Genomic DNA, 12,943 nt, shown 5'->3' with positions numbered 1-12,943 from the left:
TCCACTGCCTCCACCACTGCTGCTGCCGCTGCCATGGAGGGCCCTCCGGAGCTTACAACTGTGTCCAGGTGCAAGAAGTGCCAAGCCGCCAAGCCCATGGCCTCCCCACGTGCCACCTCACCCTGTGAGGGCCACCCCTACACGCCAGACCCCAGGGCTCCCTGGGACTGAGCCTCCATGGCCCCAGCACCTGATACCTTGGACGACCCCAACTGTTCACCACCCAGGTCTCCCTACCTATGTGTGGGTCTCCACCAGCATGCAGCCCACCATCTTTACTGCCTCTGTTGCCCGGCCACAACCCTCCACATCTGGGGGACTGATCAGCTCACCGCTCTGCTCCTTCCCTGACTGGGCCAGGTCAGCCTCATGGTCGCCAGCCTCTTCCCACTTGACCAACTGGCCCAGCTCTCCACACCTGCCCTTCACAGCTGCAACCAGCCATGGGAGGCACCACATGAACTGGGAGGACTCCAGCTCCTCTGACTCCCTGGCCATGGAGCCAGCCTACACAGACTACTGGCTGCCCGATGCTGTCAACATCACCACGCCAAAGACCTCCATGAGTGGGCTGCATCTACCCTGAGCTGGCCACGTCCTGGCACCAAGCACAGCCTCCACCGTTCTCCATCCAGCCGGGATGATCGACACCAGGCGCATGCTCTGCCTTCACGTTGGGAGTGTGCCAATGTGCGTGGTGCTGAATGGAGCCGATGCCACCTCTTGGAATGAAAGGAGAACCGCTCCGCTCTGTGGCTGCATGCCACATGGTGCTGGGAACTCACTGCCTGCGAGGCCACCCCTGACACCCACCACCAAGCCCATCATGAGTCTGCCCATCATGAGGATCATACTCCAGAGAGTCAGGTCAGAGTATCTCCCCCCGCTCGGTCCCCGCTCGCCCCAGGCCACAGATCCTGAGCCACCCATGTCACCTGGAGGGAAAGGGAGTTTTCCTGATCTGGTGCTCTGCATGGCAGATGAAATGGGGCTCCAGATATCCCACCCAGTTGAAACCAAGGCGGACCCTCCTTTTGATGCCCTGTCCTTAGGGCAATTGACCTCAGTCTCCTGGCAGAAGCTCTCATCTCCCTGACCATGTCCATCAGGACTGCAGCACACTCTACTGCCCACACCACCCAGAGGCTCCTAGCCCTGTTCAGCTCACACAGCTCTGAATGAGGCCCCTCCAGCTTTGATTCGTGGAAGTCTTTGCCATGTACGAAGACCCCCATGCTATCTGACTGACCCCACCTCTGGCAGTCAGAGAATCTCTCCACTGGTGGGGGTGGGACATTGACAATCTTACCACCGGGATCTTCTTCTCTCCTCCAGAGCCCTCCATGACGGTCACAAGTGATGCCTCAAACACAAGCTGGGGTGCTCACTGTGCAGACATGCGCATACAGGACCTCAGGGTCCCACACGAGTCACATACTCACATCAACCTCCTCAAGATACTGGCAGTGCGCAAGGCCCTCACGTCCTTTCAAAACTCCCGACAGGACAGCACGTTCTGACAGCCACAGACAACACCACTGTCATGACAGCTAGGCATCCACTCCAGACAAGACTGTGTGTTCGGCAAGGCAGTCCTCTCTGCAATTCTCGGGTGACGATGGCCCCTCCTCCAGGAAGGGTATGCTTCCTATTCGCCCATGTGTGTGATTGCACAGAGACCACGAAGAAGAAAGGCAGGCTGCTTACCTGTAACAGTCATTCTTCGAGTGGTCATCTGTGCATTCACACAACCAGCCCCCTCCTGGCTGGTGGTCAGCCTAATGCGCCCTGTCCTCCACTGGACCTCGCTCTTCTTCTCCACTTCCACATGCCTGGACCTCTGCGGCCTCCAGGGCAGCTGAGGGAGTGGGCAGGGGACTCCTCTTTTATCCGGGCCCCCAGAAGGGTGGGAGGGAGACCCCCACCCACTCCTTGACACTGAGCTATGGCAGTTTTATCCCAATCTAGGCCTTGCAAGCCCATGTGTGTGAATGCACAGATGACCTCTCGAAGGACAACAGTTACAGGAAAGCAACCTGCCTTTTCCAGCCAACACTCTTGATTAATACAATGAAACTGTTCAATATAACTAGGGCTGAATGAAATTTGGGTTCTGGTCTTGTTTCCTGCAAGAGCTACATATGACATTTGTGATGTGGAATCTTTGCTTTCTTCTTTTCATTAGTGGTATATGAATGGTGCTAAGTACTTTTCAGACATGTGGAATGTCATGGACACCCTGGGCATTCTTTACTTCATAGCAGGAATTGCATTCAGGTGAGTTCTAACAGACTTTCTGCTTTGTGCTCAAAGCCACCAGACCAAAGTGTTGTTGTAGTGATGGTAAAATGATGTGCCATGGGGTGAAACGGACATGTGGGGAATGGTTGTTGCTTGTTCAACACTGAAGTCTGAATCTGACAGAGAACAGTTCTCCTTTAATTGGAAAATGGGAATTTTAGCTACTCTATCTCTGTTTCTTTGCACAGGCTCCATTCCTCAAATGAAACATCCTGGTATTCTGGCAGAGTAATTTTTTGCCTGGATTACATTATTTTCACTCTTAGGCTGATCCATATTTTCACAGTAAGCAGAAATCTGGGTCCCAAGATAATTATGCTTCAAAGGATGGTAAGATATATCTCTTCCAAGATGAAATGTTCATGTAAAATCATTAAATGCTTCAGATTGGAATACCCAGGAAATCTCTCTGTTCATAAAGGATTAACAAGTCATGTGGGCATAAAAGTGAGAGCTATTGAGTCATTTCTGTTTACAGATTCCATTCTGTCTTATGGCGGATTGATTCATATGTGCCTCCTCAAGGCAGGAACTGAGGACTCTGTCAGATCTTTGCCACACTAAGAAAAGCAAGCAGACAACCACACTGAATAAAAGGAGAGAAAATCCCTGCAGGGCTCAGCAATGGGAGTTGTAATGTTGTGTTGCTGTGCAGCCAATCTCTTTGTCCTGTGGGGCTGGAGGTCATGTCACCAGGTCCTGTCCTACATCCTGGCTGGTTTCTTGGCATGAGAGATGGCCTGTGCCACATCCCTAGACATGTTTCGGGCTCTTTCCTTCAGAGCACCACTGTTGCTCTTGAGCAAGAAGGGAAATGTGTCCTCAAAAGCCAGCTTGGCAGCAGTGCTTGGCACTCCAGCCTTGTCCACATGCTACTTATGGCAAGTGGTGATGCAGTTAATGGAGGCTGAGAAAAACCCTTTCCCCAGCAAGAAACGTAGCTCTGAAACCAGTGCAGAGCTGTCAAATAATTTTCTGTTTGCGTTGCCGCATGCTAGTTAATACCTGATGGGGAGACTTGTGGAAGACCATAGTACCTACTTTAGTGATCAGAAAAAAATGTCTTGTGATTCCTTCATCTCCGGTCTAAGTAGCAGCACTTGCTCAAAGATGAAATTACTCATTAGCAGTACTGTGCTGAACTAAGCCCACTGTTGTAATAGGGGCAGTGCCAGGTACCGCAAAGATCCAGGGCACAGGCCCATAGGGATAAAACAATTGCACAGGTCTGCATGTACTAATTTCCATATGCAAATACTTGTGCATAACTACAAATAATTACTATATGTTAAATTTTATATAATGTAGGCTATTCAGCCTCTTGCTTGCTTCCAGGAGAGAACTGGGCAATGTCTCAAATTGTGCTTGCTTAAAACTTGCTCTGCACACGTCCACGCTTTTCCTTGGCCTTTCAGGGCCAAATCAAGATAGAGAGGTTGGAATGCTCTGGACCAGCAGAGACCTGTTTGGCTCTTTGAACATTTACCAATTAATGGGAAACTGAATATGGCACACTGGCAAGGGAGAATGTGCATCAGTCCTCACCTGTTCTTTTCTTCCCTCCTCCTCATATCATCAGACCAGATGGGGAGGGAGAGAGAGCCACTGGTTCTTCATTTCATTCCACATATTTTATTTCAGTAGTTTTGAGGATTCTAGAACACATCTTCAGTTTTGGGGCTCTTACTTCTCGATATCCTATAATCTACAGCAAATGCTTCAATACAAAGTTTCTAGCAACCTCATTATCATGCGACTCCTAAAGTACCCAGAGGCCTTTATTAGGAATATTAAACATAAACAGAAGAATGCATTTGTCCACTTCTACCATATAAGGCTAAGGTTGGGCAAAAATAGAGTACGTTGTTTTCTTAGTTTTAAGGCATGGATTGAGTGGCTTGACAGAAAGGACATGATACCCTCACTTACATTTAAATGCTTTCTTTCACAGCTGATAGATGTCTTCTTCTTTCTCTTCCTCTTTGCGGTGTGGATGGTGGCTTTTGGTGTAGCCAGACAAGGGATACTGCGGAAGAATGAACAACGCTGGGAATGGATATTCCGATCAGTCATTTATGAGCCCTACCTTGCAATGTTTGGCCACTACCCTACTGATATTGATGGTATTGCCATCTTGAACTGGAATGTCGAGCATCTATGGGTTGGGGTAAAAGGAAACTGATGTACCTTTCTTAAAGGAGCAGCTGGGGAACTTAATTTTATGGGAGGAAACATACTGTAGATTTTTAGTGTCGGGATGAACACAAAGACTTGCTTTTTAGCACCCAAAGTGCTAAAAATCACCCAAAGTGCTCATGTTCTTTAGTTCTCTAAGCCCAGCCTAGGGCAAAGGGTGTTTCTGTTCCACTGAGTGAAATTTCTTGTCATTTTGCACACCTCCCTGAAGCTCAATTCAAGTGAGAAGGATAATGCCCCTGCCCCCCTTCTCTTAGCTTTCTCTGATTCACATGGAGCTTTGGAAGCAGCAAAATGCCCAGCTGTTTCCCGGGCCTCTTCAAAAGTTATGCATATTATCCCCTACTACCACTACTGCTATTTATATCCACACTACAGTATATTGCATTTATATCTCACCTTTTATTCCTCTTGTGAGGAAGTGACTTAGCTTAATTTTATCCCTGCAACAACAACCCTGTGAAGTAGGTTAGAAGGAATGATTGGCCCAAAGCCACTCAGTGAGCTTCAAGGCCATGTGGGGACTAGAACCAGAATCTCCTGAGTTCAAATCCAGCACTCTTACCTCCGCACCACACTGGCTCTTGATAGTATTAGAATAATTCTGCAACTGTCAGCAAATATCATGAAAGGCAAAGAAGGTAATAGAATTAGTGTTGCATTAAAGAATGCATTGATGGCACATAAGTACTAAGTTAACATCAGAACCTACCAATCCCTCTTAAGTTTCTGTGTCTTCCTGTTATGCTAGGGACTACATATGATTTTGATCACTGCACCTCCACTGGGAACGAATCTAAGCCTCTTTGTGTAGAAGTGGATTCCAACAACTTCCCCCGTTTTCCAGAGTGGATCACCATCCCATTAGTGTGCATCTACATGCTGTCCACCAATATCCTCCTGGTCAACTTACTAATAGCCATGTTTGGGTACGTACCTGGCTGGGGTTCTTCCCTGGTGACTAGTGTGCCTCAAAGTTTTCGGCTATCAGGCTCTACTTGTCCATCAACTGGGAAGTGAATGCAGCAGAACACATCACATCAATAATATATTTTAGTCTAATTATGACAACTATGCATAATTATGCCTTTTACAACAGGCACACTTCCAACACATCTTCTTGCTCCTCCTGCTTATCAACATTAGCACCTGAAGTGAAACAACAAGGATAGTAATTACCAAAGCATGTTAATTTACAGATGTAGCATGAAAGGCTCTTCAGGGACCTATGATCATCCTCTGGTAAAGTGATTAAAAATTACCATAAACCATCTAATTATTTCACTGCTATCTGCCAAGTCAGAATTATCATTTCTTAGCCTAATGACATTAAAAAATAGACCCTGGGCCCAGATCCTGCATTACTTTAGAGGTACAGATTGAGACTGTAGTGTGGGTAGGGTGGGGAGAAAACAGTTAAATGCCTCTTTCCACCACCACCACCACTCCAGCCAGGATCCCAGTCCAGATCAGAGCCTCTGCAATTATTCTAGAGGTGAAGAAGACAAATGGGTAGTCGGCTATCTACACCTATAAAGGAAAGGGGGCTCTGGCCCTTAGGCTGCAATCTCATGCACACTGTCCTGGACTAAGGGCTGCAGAACAGGGCAGGACTGATGTCTGAATAACTGTGGCCAGGGATGCACAGTGAAGTTTGCCCATGCTTGGCGTTTAAATTTTCTCCTGAAAGGATACTATGAGTCGCACAGCCTTTGGGGTCCTGGCTGCAGCAGCTTCTGAATCAGTCGGACCTGGTAGCAATTATCCATGCCTGGGTTACATTGCAGACAGACTGCTGTCATGTGCACTACCCGAGTCTACCACTTGAGAGCAGCCAGAAGTTTCTGTTGGTGCAAAATATGGCAGCACATCAGCCCCCTGTTGAAAGGGCTGTGCTAGTTACTGTTGGAGAAATCATAAAAAGTCAAAACAAGAAGGTGAAAGATTTTGCAAGTAATTCTCTGGTTCATTGACTTGGAGGTCAATAAAGTGATAAACTTTTTGTGGTATGTTACAAAATTTATTATCGTTCTGCAGACCAAGTAATCTGCTAAGAATGAGAACAGATTCCCCCAACAAGAACTTGAACAAAGAATTTATACTTCTGTCGAAGTCATATAGCAAGACTGCACTTTAACCTATCATATACGTTAGATCCCAATGCATGCAAAGGTATATCTACAGATAATCTAACAGAAACTACTCATGTATCTCCTTCTCTGCACATCCTCCTGAAGTGATACCTGATAGGAGAATCTTCTAAAGCTTTCTTCCCTACACATGCACATTTCTTGAGGTTCAACTTATTAGCCTGTTTGCTTATCCCTTACAGTTCTCTAGCTAACTTTCTGGCTATCTCCCACAGTACCAAGAGTCTTCATGGCTCAATTCAAGGTTTGGACCCCTTTAAAGCAGCGGTGGGCAACACACAGCTTGTGAGGCTCATGTATTTCCCCAGGCTGTCTTGGTGGCAGGGAGGGGAAGTACTATATTTGCATTCCTTACACATGGTTTCCTTTTAAAATGGCTGTTTTCTCCCTTTTGTTTCTTTTTCTGCTGTCAACTGCATCAGCAGGACAATTTTGCTGCGGGGAAGGGATAGGTGGATTCTGAGGAAGGGGACTGACCCCTAAAAAGTTGCCTGCCTCTGCTTTGACATTGAAAAGGCTCAGGGTCTGGTTGTCTGATAGCCGCTCTCTCTCATCCAATTGCAGGAAAGTAGTTCTGAGCATAGGCCTGCTTGCTGAGGCCTATTTGGCAAGCACATGTGAAAGGGCATCCTCCTGCCTCGCTCCCAAACTGCTGAGTGCTCTTCTGAGCTGAGATTACTCTCTTTCATGACTCTTCTGACGAGGATTAAGCCATAAATCTTTCTTTTGAAATTTCCAATACTGAATTTAATGTTTTTTTTTAGCATGGCTTTTTACCTTATTAGCAGTTTTGTCATGTTGTTTTATTTGTACTGTTGTACATAGTCATACATATAGAATAAAAGGCTTGATTAGAATATTACAGTCCTAATTCCAGTTGTAAAAATAGGAGATTCTAAGTAGTGCTAAGTGTTACTGTTGCATAAACTAAGAAAGTATAAAAGTGCTATTAGATGGGCTGACTACTCCCATGCAATGAAGGAAAATGTATAAACTATTGGTCATCCTGAGAGCTGTGGGTCTCAGCTTGGCCATCATGACATGTCCATGGTAGATGCATAAACACCTGTGCTTCCTTAAGAGTGAATAGCCCATTCTGATGCAGTAATGGTATTAAAATGATACTGTAGGTATGGAACTTATAACCTTCTGTGTTTATCCTCTAGTTACACAGTTGGGTCCGTTCAAGAGAATAATGATGAAGTGTGGAAGTTCCAGCGCTATTTCTTGGTTCAAGAGTACTGTAGCCGCTTAACTATCCCATTTCCTTTTGTCATCTTTGCCTATATCTACATGGTGCTGAGGAAAATTTTTAAATATTGCTGTAAAAACGAATGCAAACAACCATCCATTTGCTGTAAGTTACACTTCTACTCTCGCCCTCCTCCCCATTCACAGTTCATTGCTAATCTTTCAGGTTCCTCATGATAAGACCCTTATGAGAGGAAGCAGATACCCCAGAAAGGATTGGACTATTGGGCAGGTTTCAGGTCAAATAGACCTGAAGTAATTCTAGCTCTTCTCTGCCCTTCCTAGCTTAAGAATTAAGCACTTCTTCTTTAGCTTTACCCCACCCACCACTTAGGTGCCTGATCTTGTAATTTATAACTGATAGGGTTTTATAAACAGATCTTGACCAATTCAGCCTAAATTTCTCATGTAGCTATAGAATCCTGGCAAAAGCACTCTTGAAACTGCCTAAGCACATGGCTGATTATATAACATCTAAACTAGAGATAACAATTCAAGTAGCAGTGAAGAGCTATATCTTTTCTAGAGAGATTGATAATATGTGTTTATGGTTGAGAATGACTAACTTTTTAACCTCTCAGGGATCTATTTATAAGAATTGCATCAATAAGCATTCCAAGAAACTGAATTTAGTTCTAGACGTCCACTATATTCAAACACTTTTTAAACTGCATTTTTAACAGCAAGCATTTCTAGTTGATTGATTTAAGTTGTCCTACATTTTGGTGGACCAGCTTTGTAGAGTAAACTCATTTTTAACTAAACCAACCCCGCACACCATAAGGATGCTGTTGTTTGTCTGATTCATCTCTATACTGCCCCATAGCAGTTAATGACAAGGTATCTTACTCGTTCCTTCATTGGATACTAAACCTATGAACTATAAGTGACATCTAGTATAAAATGACTTAGGTTCCTAGACCATGGAGGGGAAAATAATGCTGACAGGCATTTTTGCCCACTTGGTTTTGACCTAACAAGATCCTGGGTGAGCCAGAGGGTCTTAGACTGAGCAGCATATATAGCTGTCCTCCTCAGAGAGGTTCACCTGGCACCTTGTGGAGTCCTTTCCATGCCAGATGAAGGCATTTTTATCCTCTCAGGTATTTCAGTTCTTAACAACTTAATTGTTTGAAATCTATTGCTGTGTTTCAAATTTTTACACTGCTGCTGGTGGTACATTGCAGTTTAAAACAGTGTTGTAGTCTACCATGTTGCTGGATTTTATGGTTGTCATTTGGTCAACCATCCAGAATGTTTCAGCTGTTGGATGCCATCATCAGCATAGCTGGACACACCACTGGACATGTGTGGGCCACTTGCCAGCAGTGGGGAGGGGTGAGCAATGAAGGGGCCCTAGGTTTCTGCAGACTCTGGCCCCTCCTCTCCCGCTCCTCTCCCCCTTCCTTCCTGAAGAAGACGCCCTTTGTGACCCCTGCAAGGTGGAAGCAGCCACCGGGTTCTTCCCATGGCAGCTGCAAGGGGGAGGGATCTGATATTTGATCCCCCCTCCCCAAGTCACCATAGTGAGTGGGGGGAGATCCAAAATATCCTAGGCTCCCCTGGATGGACCACCATCTTGCACCTCAAAATAATAATAATAAAGAAACAGTAACAAAACCAGTGTAGGACACAGAAAGAAATCAGGAGCATTAGCAATTCAGTACTGATGAAAAAAGCCTCAGTGCATGTCCGAAGGTGACAACTGCAGGCCTGTGACTGCTTGCGGACTTTCCTTCAGCGCACCGTGCTTGCTCACAGCAGCCCGCAGGAGCAGGACTGATACTCTGCAGTCCCGTCCACGGCCGTGTGGGGGTCAGCCACACTGAGCGCTGCGGGACTGGCCTCTGAAGAAGCCCATCTTGAAGGGCACTGTGGTAGCATCACATTTCTAGCTGAAACAAACTGGGGCTGCCCTTTTAGTTGTATCCCACTGATGCCAGTGTTGCAATCTGGTGTGGATTTTGTATCTTGAAGGTTCAAGAAATGAAGATAACGAAACTCTGGCCTGGGAAGCGGTCATGAAAGAAAATTATCTAGTCAAAATCAGTACCAAGGCTAATGACTCCTCAGAAGCGTATGTTATCTTGCCTTCTTTGTCTTTCCATCTAATCAACCTGAATGTCATATATTTTATTCTTGAAGATTTTTTTTAATCTATAGACTTCCTTAACTGATTCAAATATATCTTAGTTGTTTTCCTTATAACAAAGATAAGAAGCTAGCAGATTTGTGGTGCCAATCATGAACTTTCATACTTTTAAAATTAGCATATTGAATTAACAACATGGAAATTGATCTTATTTAACAGCAGTAGCATGAGGATCAGCTGAGATGTTCAAGGGGAAGTCATTTTTTAATCCACAAGTCTGTCCCAGTGTATGCAGTATACTGCTATGCAGAAAAGAATTTTAAGTGATTCACTGTGCAAGTTTAACTTGTTTAACCAAGTGAATAAATTTGCATATGTGTAAAATTGTTCTGAAACAGAAAGCACACACAGTGTGTTTTTGAATATTGCAGGCATGCTTCTTTGGAGGCATCAGCTTACAAGACGCAAACCCTTGTGCATGAGGATAGCTGGGGTGATGCTGAAGTGAAGAGGGTGCTTTACATCCACAATTTCTATAAAGATATTTTTCATGCTCTGCTGTTTGATTGTTTGATTGACTAGAGGCACAATTTAGCTGGCTAAAAGGTATTTGATCCTCTGATCCATTCACTCAACCAATTAAACAATGGAGCAGTGCTGGACTGTAATAGAGGCCAGGGCCTACGTTTTGCATCAAGGGGGCGCTGTGTGCACAGGAAGCAACCTGACCCTCTTTCTCCATCCTTCCTCAACTCTGCCCCTTCCTGGGAGGGGCACTGCAGGGATCCGGAGAGGGAAATGTCAGGAAGTGAGCACGGCCCCTTCTGCAGGCAAAGGGTCTGCTCTGCCATGGACTGGAGCCCCTGCCTTTGCCTTGCCCTGAGCCCTTCTGTACCTGTATTGCAATGCTTGTGCTCAGTTGTGAGTAATGCAGAGAGCTAGCGCCTCAGAAAATGTGTGGTGAGTCACCGCTCCACCACTGTGAAGGTACTCTCATCATCTCCTACAGATAGAGCACTATGGGGCAGGGCATGAGTTCTAGTCAGATTGGTCCATTAGAATCCCTTCTCTTGCACGGAGGGCAGGGAGTTTGCCATCTGTCAGCCCTCAGGACTTGGCTCTTTCCTCTTGCTCTGCTGCACCCCAGCCCTAGCAGGCATCACAAGTGACCTCCTGCAGCTTTTGCTGTGTGTGCAGGTGCTTAAGGTGCCTTCGGGAAGCCTGAGGCATCTGCCAGGAAGAGGCACCCCTTCCTGTGATCCAGGATCCCCAAGCAGGAGCTGCTGGGGGATGAGGGGCCCTTCCCTGCTCAGAACATGGGTGTCTAGAAAGCTGAGGCTCCCTGGGGAAGGCTGCTGGAAGGGCCCCATGGCCCTCTTCTTTCCCTCTGCTGGGAGTGAGATGTGGATGGGACACCATGCTGTTAGGCCTCTGAATAGGAACCAGTTAGTGAACTGTTTAGGTGTCCACTTGGGTATAATGCTGATATTGGCGATACCAGATGTTGTTAACTGACTACTTAGAAACAGAGAAACAGAGCGAGTCAGAAGGGATCTCCCAGGCCATCTAGTCTGACCCTTGGCTCCAGCTGGCTCCACTCATGACATGCCCACCATGTGTATGTCCAGCCCATCCTTGAACACCCTCACTGTGGGCCTCAACCACCTCCCATAGAAGCCCATTCCATACCCTGGGGGTCCTAACTGTCAGGAAGTACTTCCTGGCATCCAAAGTGAACCTTGGTTCCCTGAGCTTTGCTCCATTGGAATGCATCCTGCCCTCCTCCACAGGAGAGGTGTTGACCCACCTCTGCATGGCACCCCTTCACGTACCTAAATGTCATCAACAGATCCTCTCTGTCTTATAAAACCTTTACCTGACTATTCTCACCTAGTTTTCCCAGTCAGAATAATACAAGATAAACAGAACAGTCAATTAAAAACAAACAATGACCTAGGGGAAAACATTCCCCGGGCAGCCCAGACCGCATCTAAGGGACGCCGACAAGGGATGACGTCCTAATAAGCCTCAGAGGCTGCTGGCTCTGCCCCTCTGCTTCCTCCTGGGCCCCTCTGGCCTCTCTGGGCCCACCTCCCTTCCTCTCCGCTGCTCCTGCCCCCCGCCCCCCGCTCCTCTGCCCAACTCCTGTCTTGCCTTTACCAGTTCCCTGGCCACTTTCTGCACACTCTCCCAGCCTCTGCTGCTCCATGCAAGAAATGTGTATGACTTGTGCTTATTTAAGTTTTTGTTATGTCTTAAATGAAATTTAATTGAATTCGTATAGACTTATAATGTATAATAATTATGCCTGTTGTATTTGCTTGTCTGGGGAACCACTTTGAGTATGATGGTTGGGTTTGCATGCATGGCAAGCCACAGTAGATTTTTTCACCACTGTCGGTCTGTCGTGTCATCCAGATTCCCTTGCAGTATGTATATAAGTATGTATGTATGTATTTATTTATTTATATTGAGAATTATATCCTGCCTTTTTCCTACAAAGGGCTCAAGGCAGCTTACACCATTTCCCTCCTCCATCTTATCCCCACAACAACAACCCTGTGAGGTAGGTTGGGCTGAGAGTCTGTGACTGGCCCAAAGTCACCCAGTCGGCTCCATGGCTGAGTGGGGACTAGAACCCAGATCCTCTGAGTCCCAGTCCCAGCTCTTAACCACTACACCACACTGGCTCTCAGAATGGCATGTTTGATTTTTCAGAAACCACAACCATGCTCCATGGTTTCTCAATTCCACAAAGGCTTGTGTCACCTGACCCTGAAAAACACAATTCATTGGGTACCAGAGACTGAACTAGGGAGCTGCTTGCTTACAGTGTCCCAGTGCAGCTCTCACCAAGGGGCTGCCAGAGAGTGCCAGTGCCAGCTGCTGGTCTGCACAGGTGTCAGAGGTCTCCCCCCCTGGACCAGCCCCTCGTCCTCTTGGCTGCGTTTCA

General features: G+C 46.5%; 1 protein-coding gene across 1 annotated transcript in view; it reads left to right on the top strand.

Annotated features, from left to right (window-relative positions):
• Positions 1 to 12,943, top strand: part of TRPM8 (transient receptor potential cation channel subfamily M member 8) — a 57,225-nt gene that overhangs the window by 40,462 nt on the left and 3,820 nt on the right. The window contains 6 exon segments of the mRNA XM_044431874.1: positions 2,186 to 2,277; positions 2,490 to 2,631; positions 4,253 to 4,424; positions 5,249 to 5,426; positions 7,814 to 8,004; positions 9,876 to 9,975. Of these exon segments, the coding sequence (XP_044287809.1) occupies positions 2,186 to 2,277; positions 2,490 to 2,631; positions 4,253 to 4,424; positions 5,249 to 5,426; positions 7,814 to 8,004; positions 9,876 to 9,975 (875 nt within the window).

Source organism: Varanus komodoensis, unplaced genomic scaffold (genome assembly GCF_004798865.1).
Source record: "Varanus komodoensis strain SLA01 unplaced genomic scaffold, ASM479886v1 scaffold23, whole genome shotgun sequence".
In the NCBI taxonomy this organism is placed as follows: Eukaryota; Metazoa; Chordata; class Lepidosauria; order Squamata; family Varanidae; genus Varanus; species Varanus komodoensis.
Note: the sequence above shows the minus strand (reverse complement) of the source record. Positions and strands in the feature narration are given on the sequence as shown.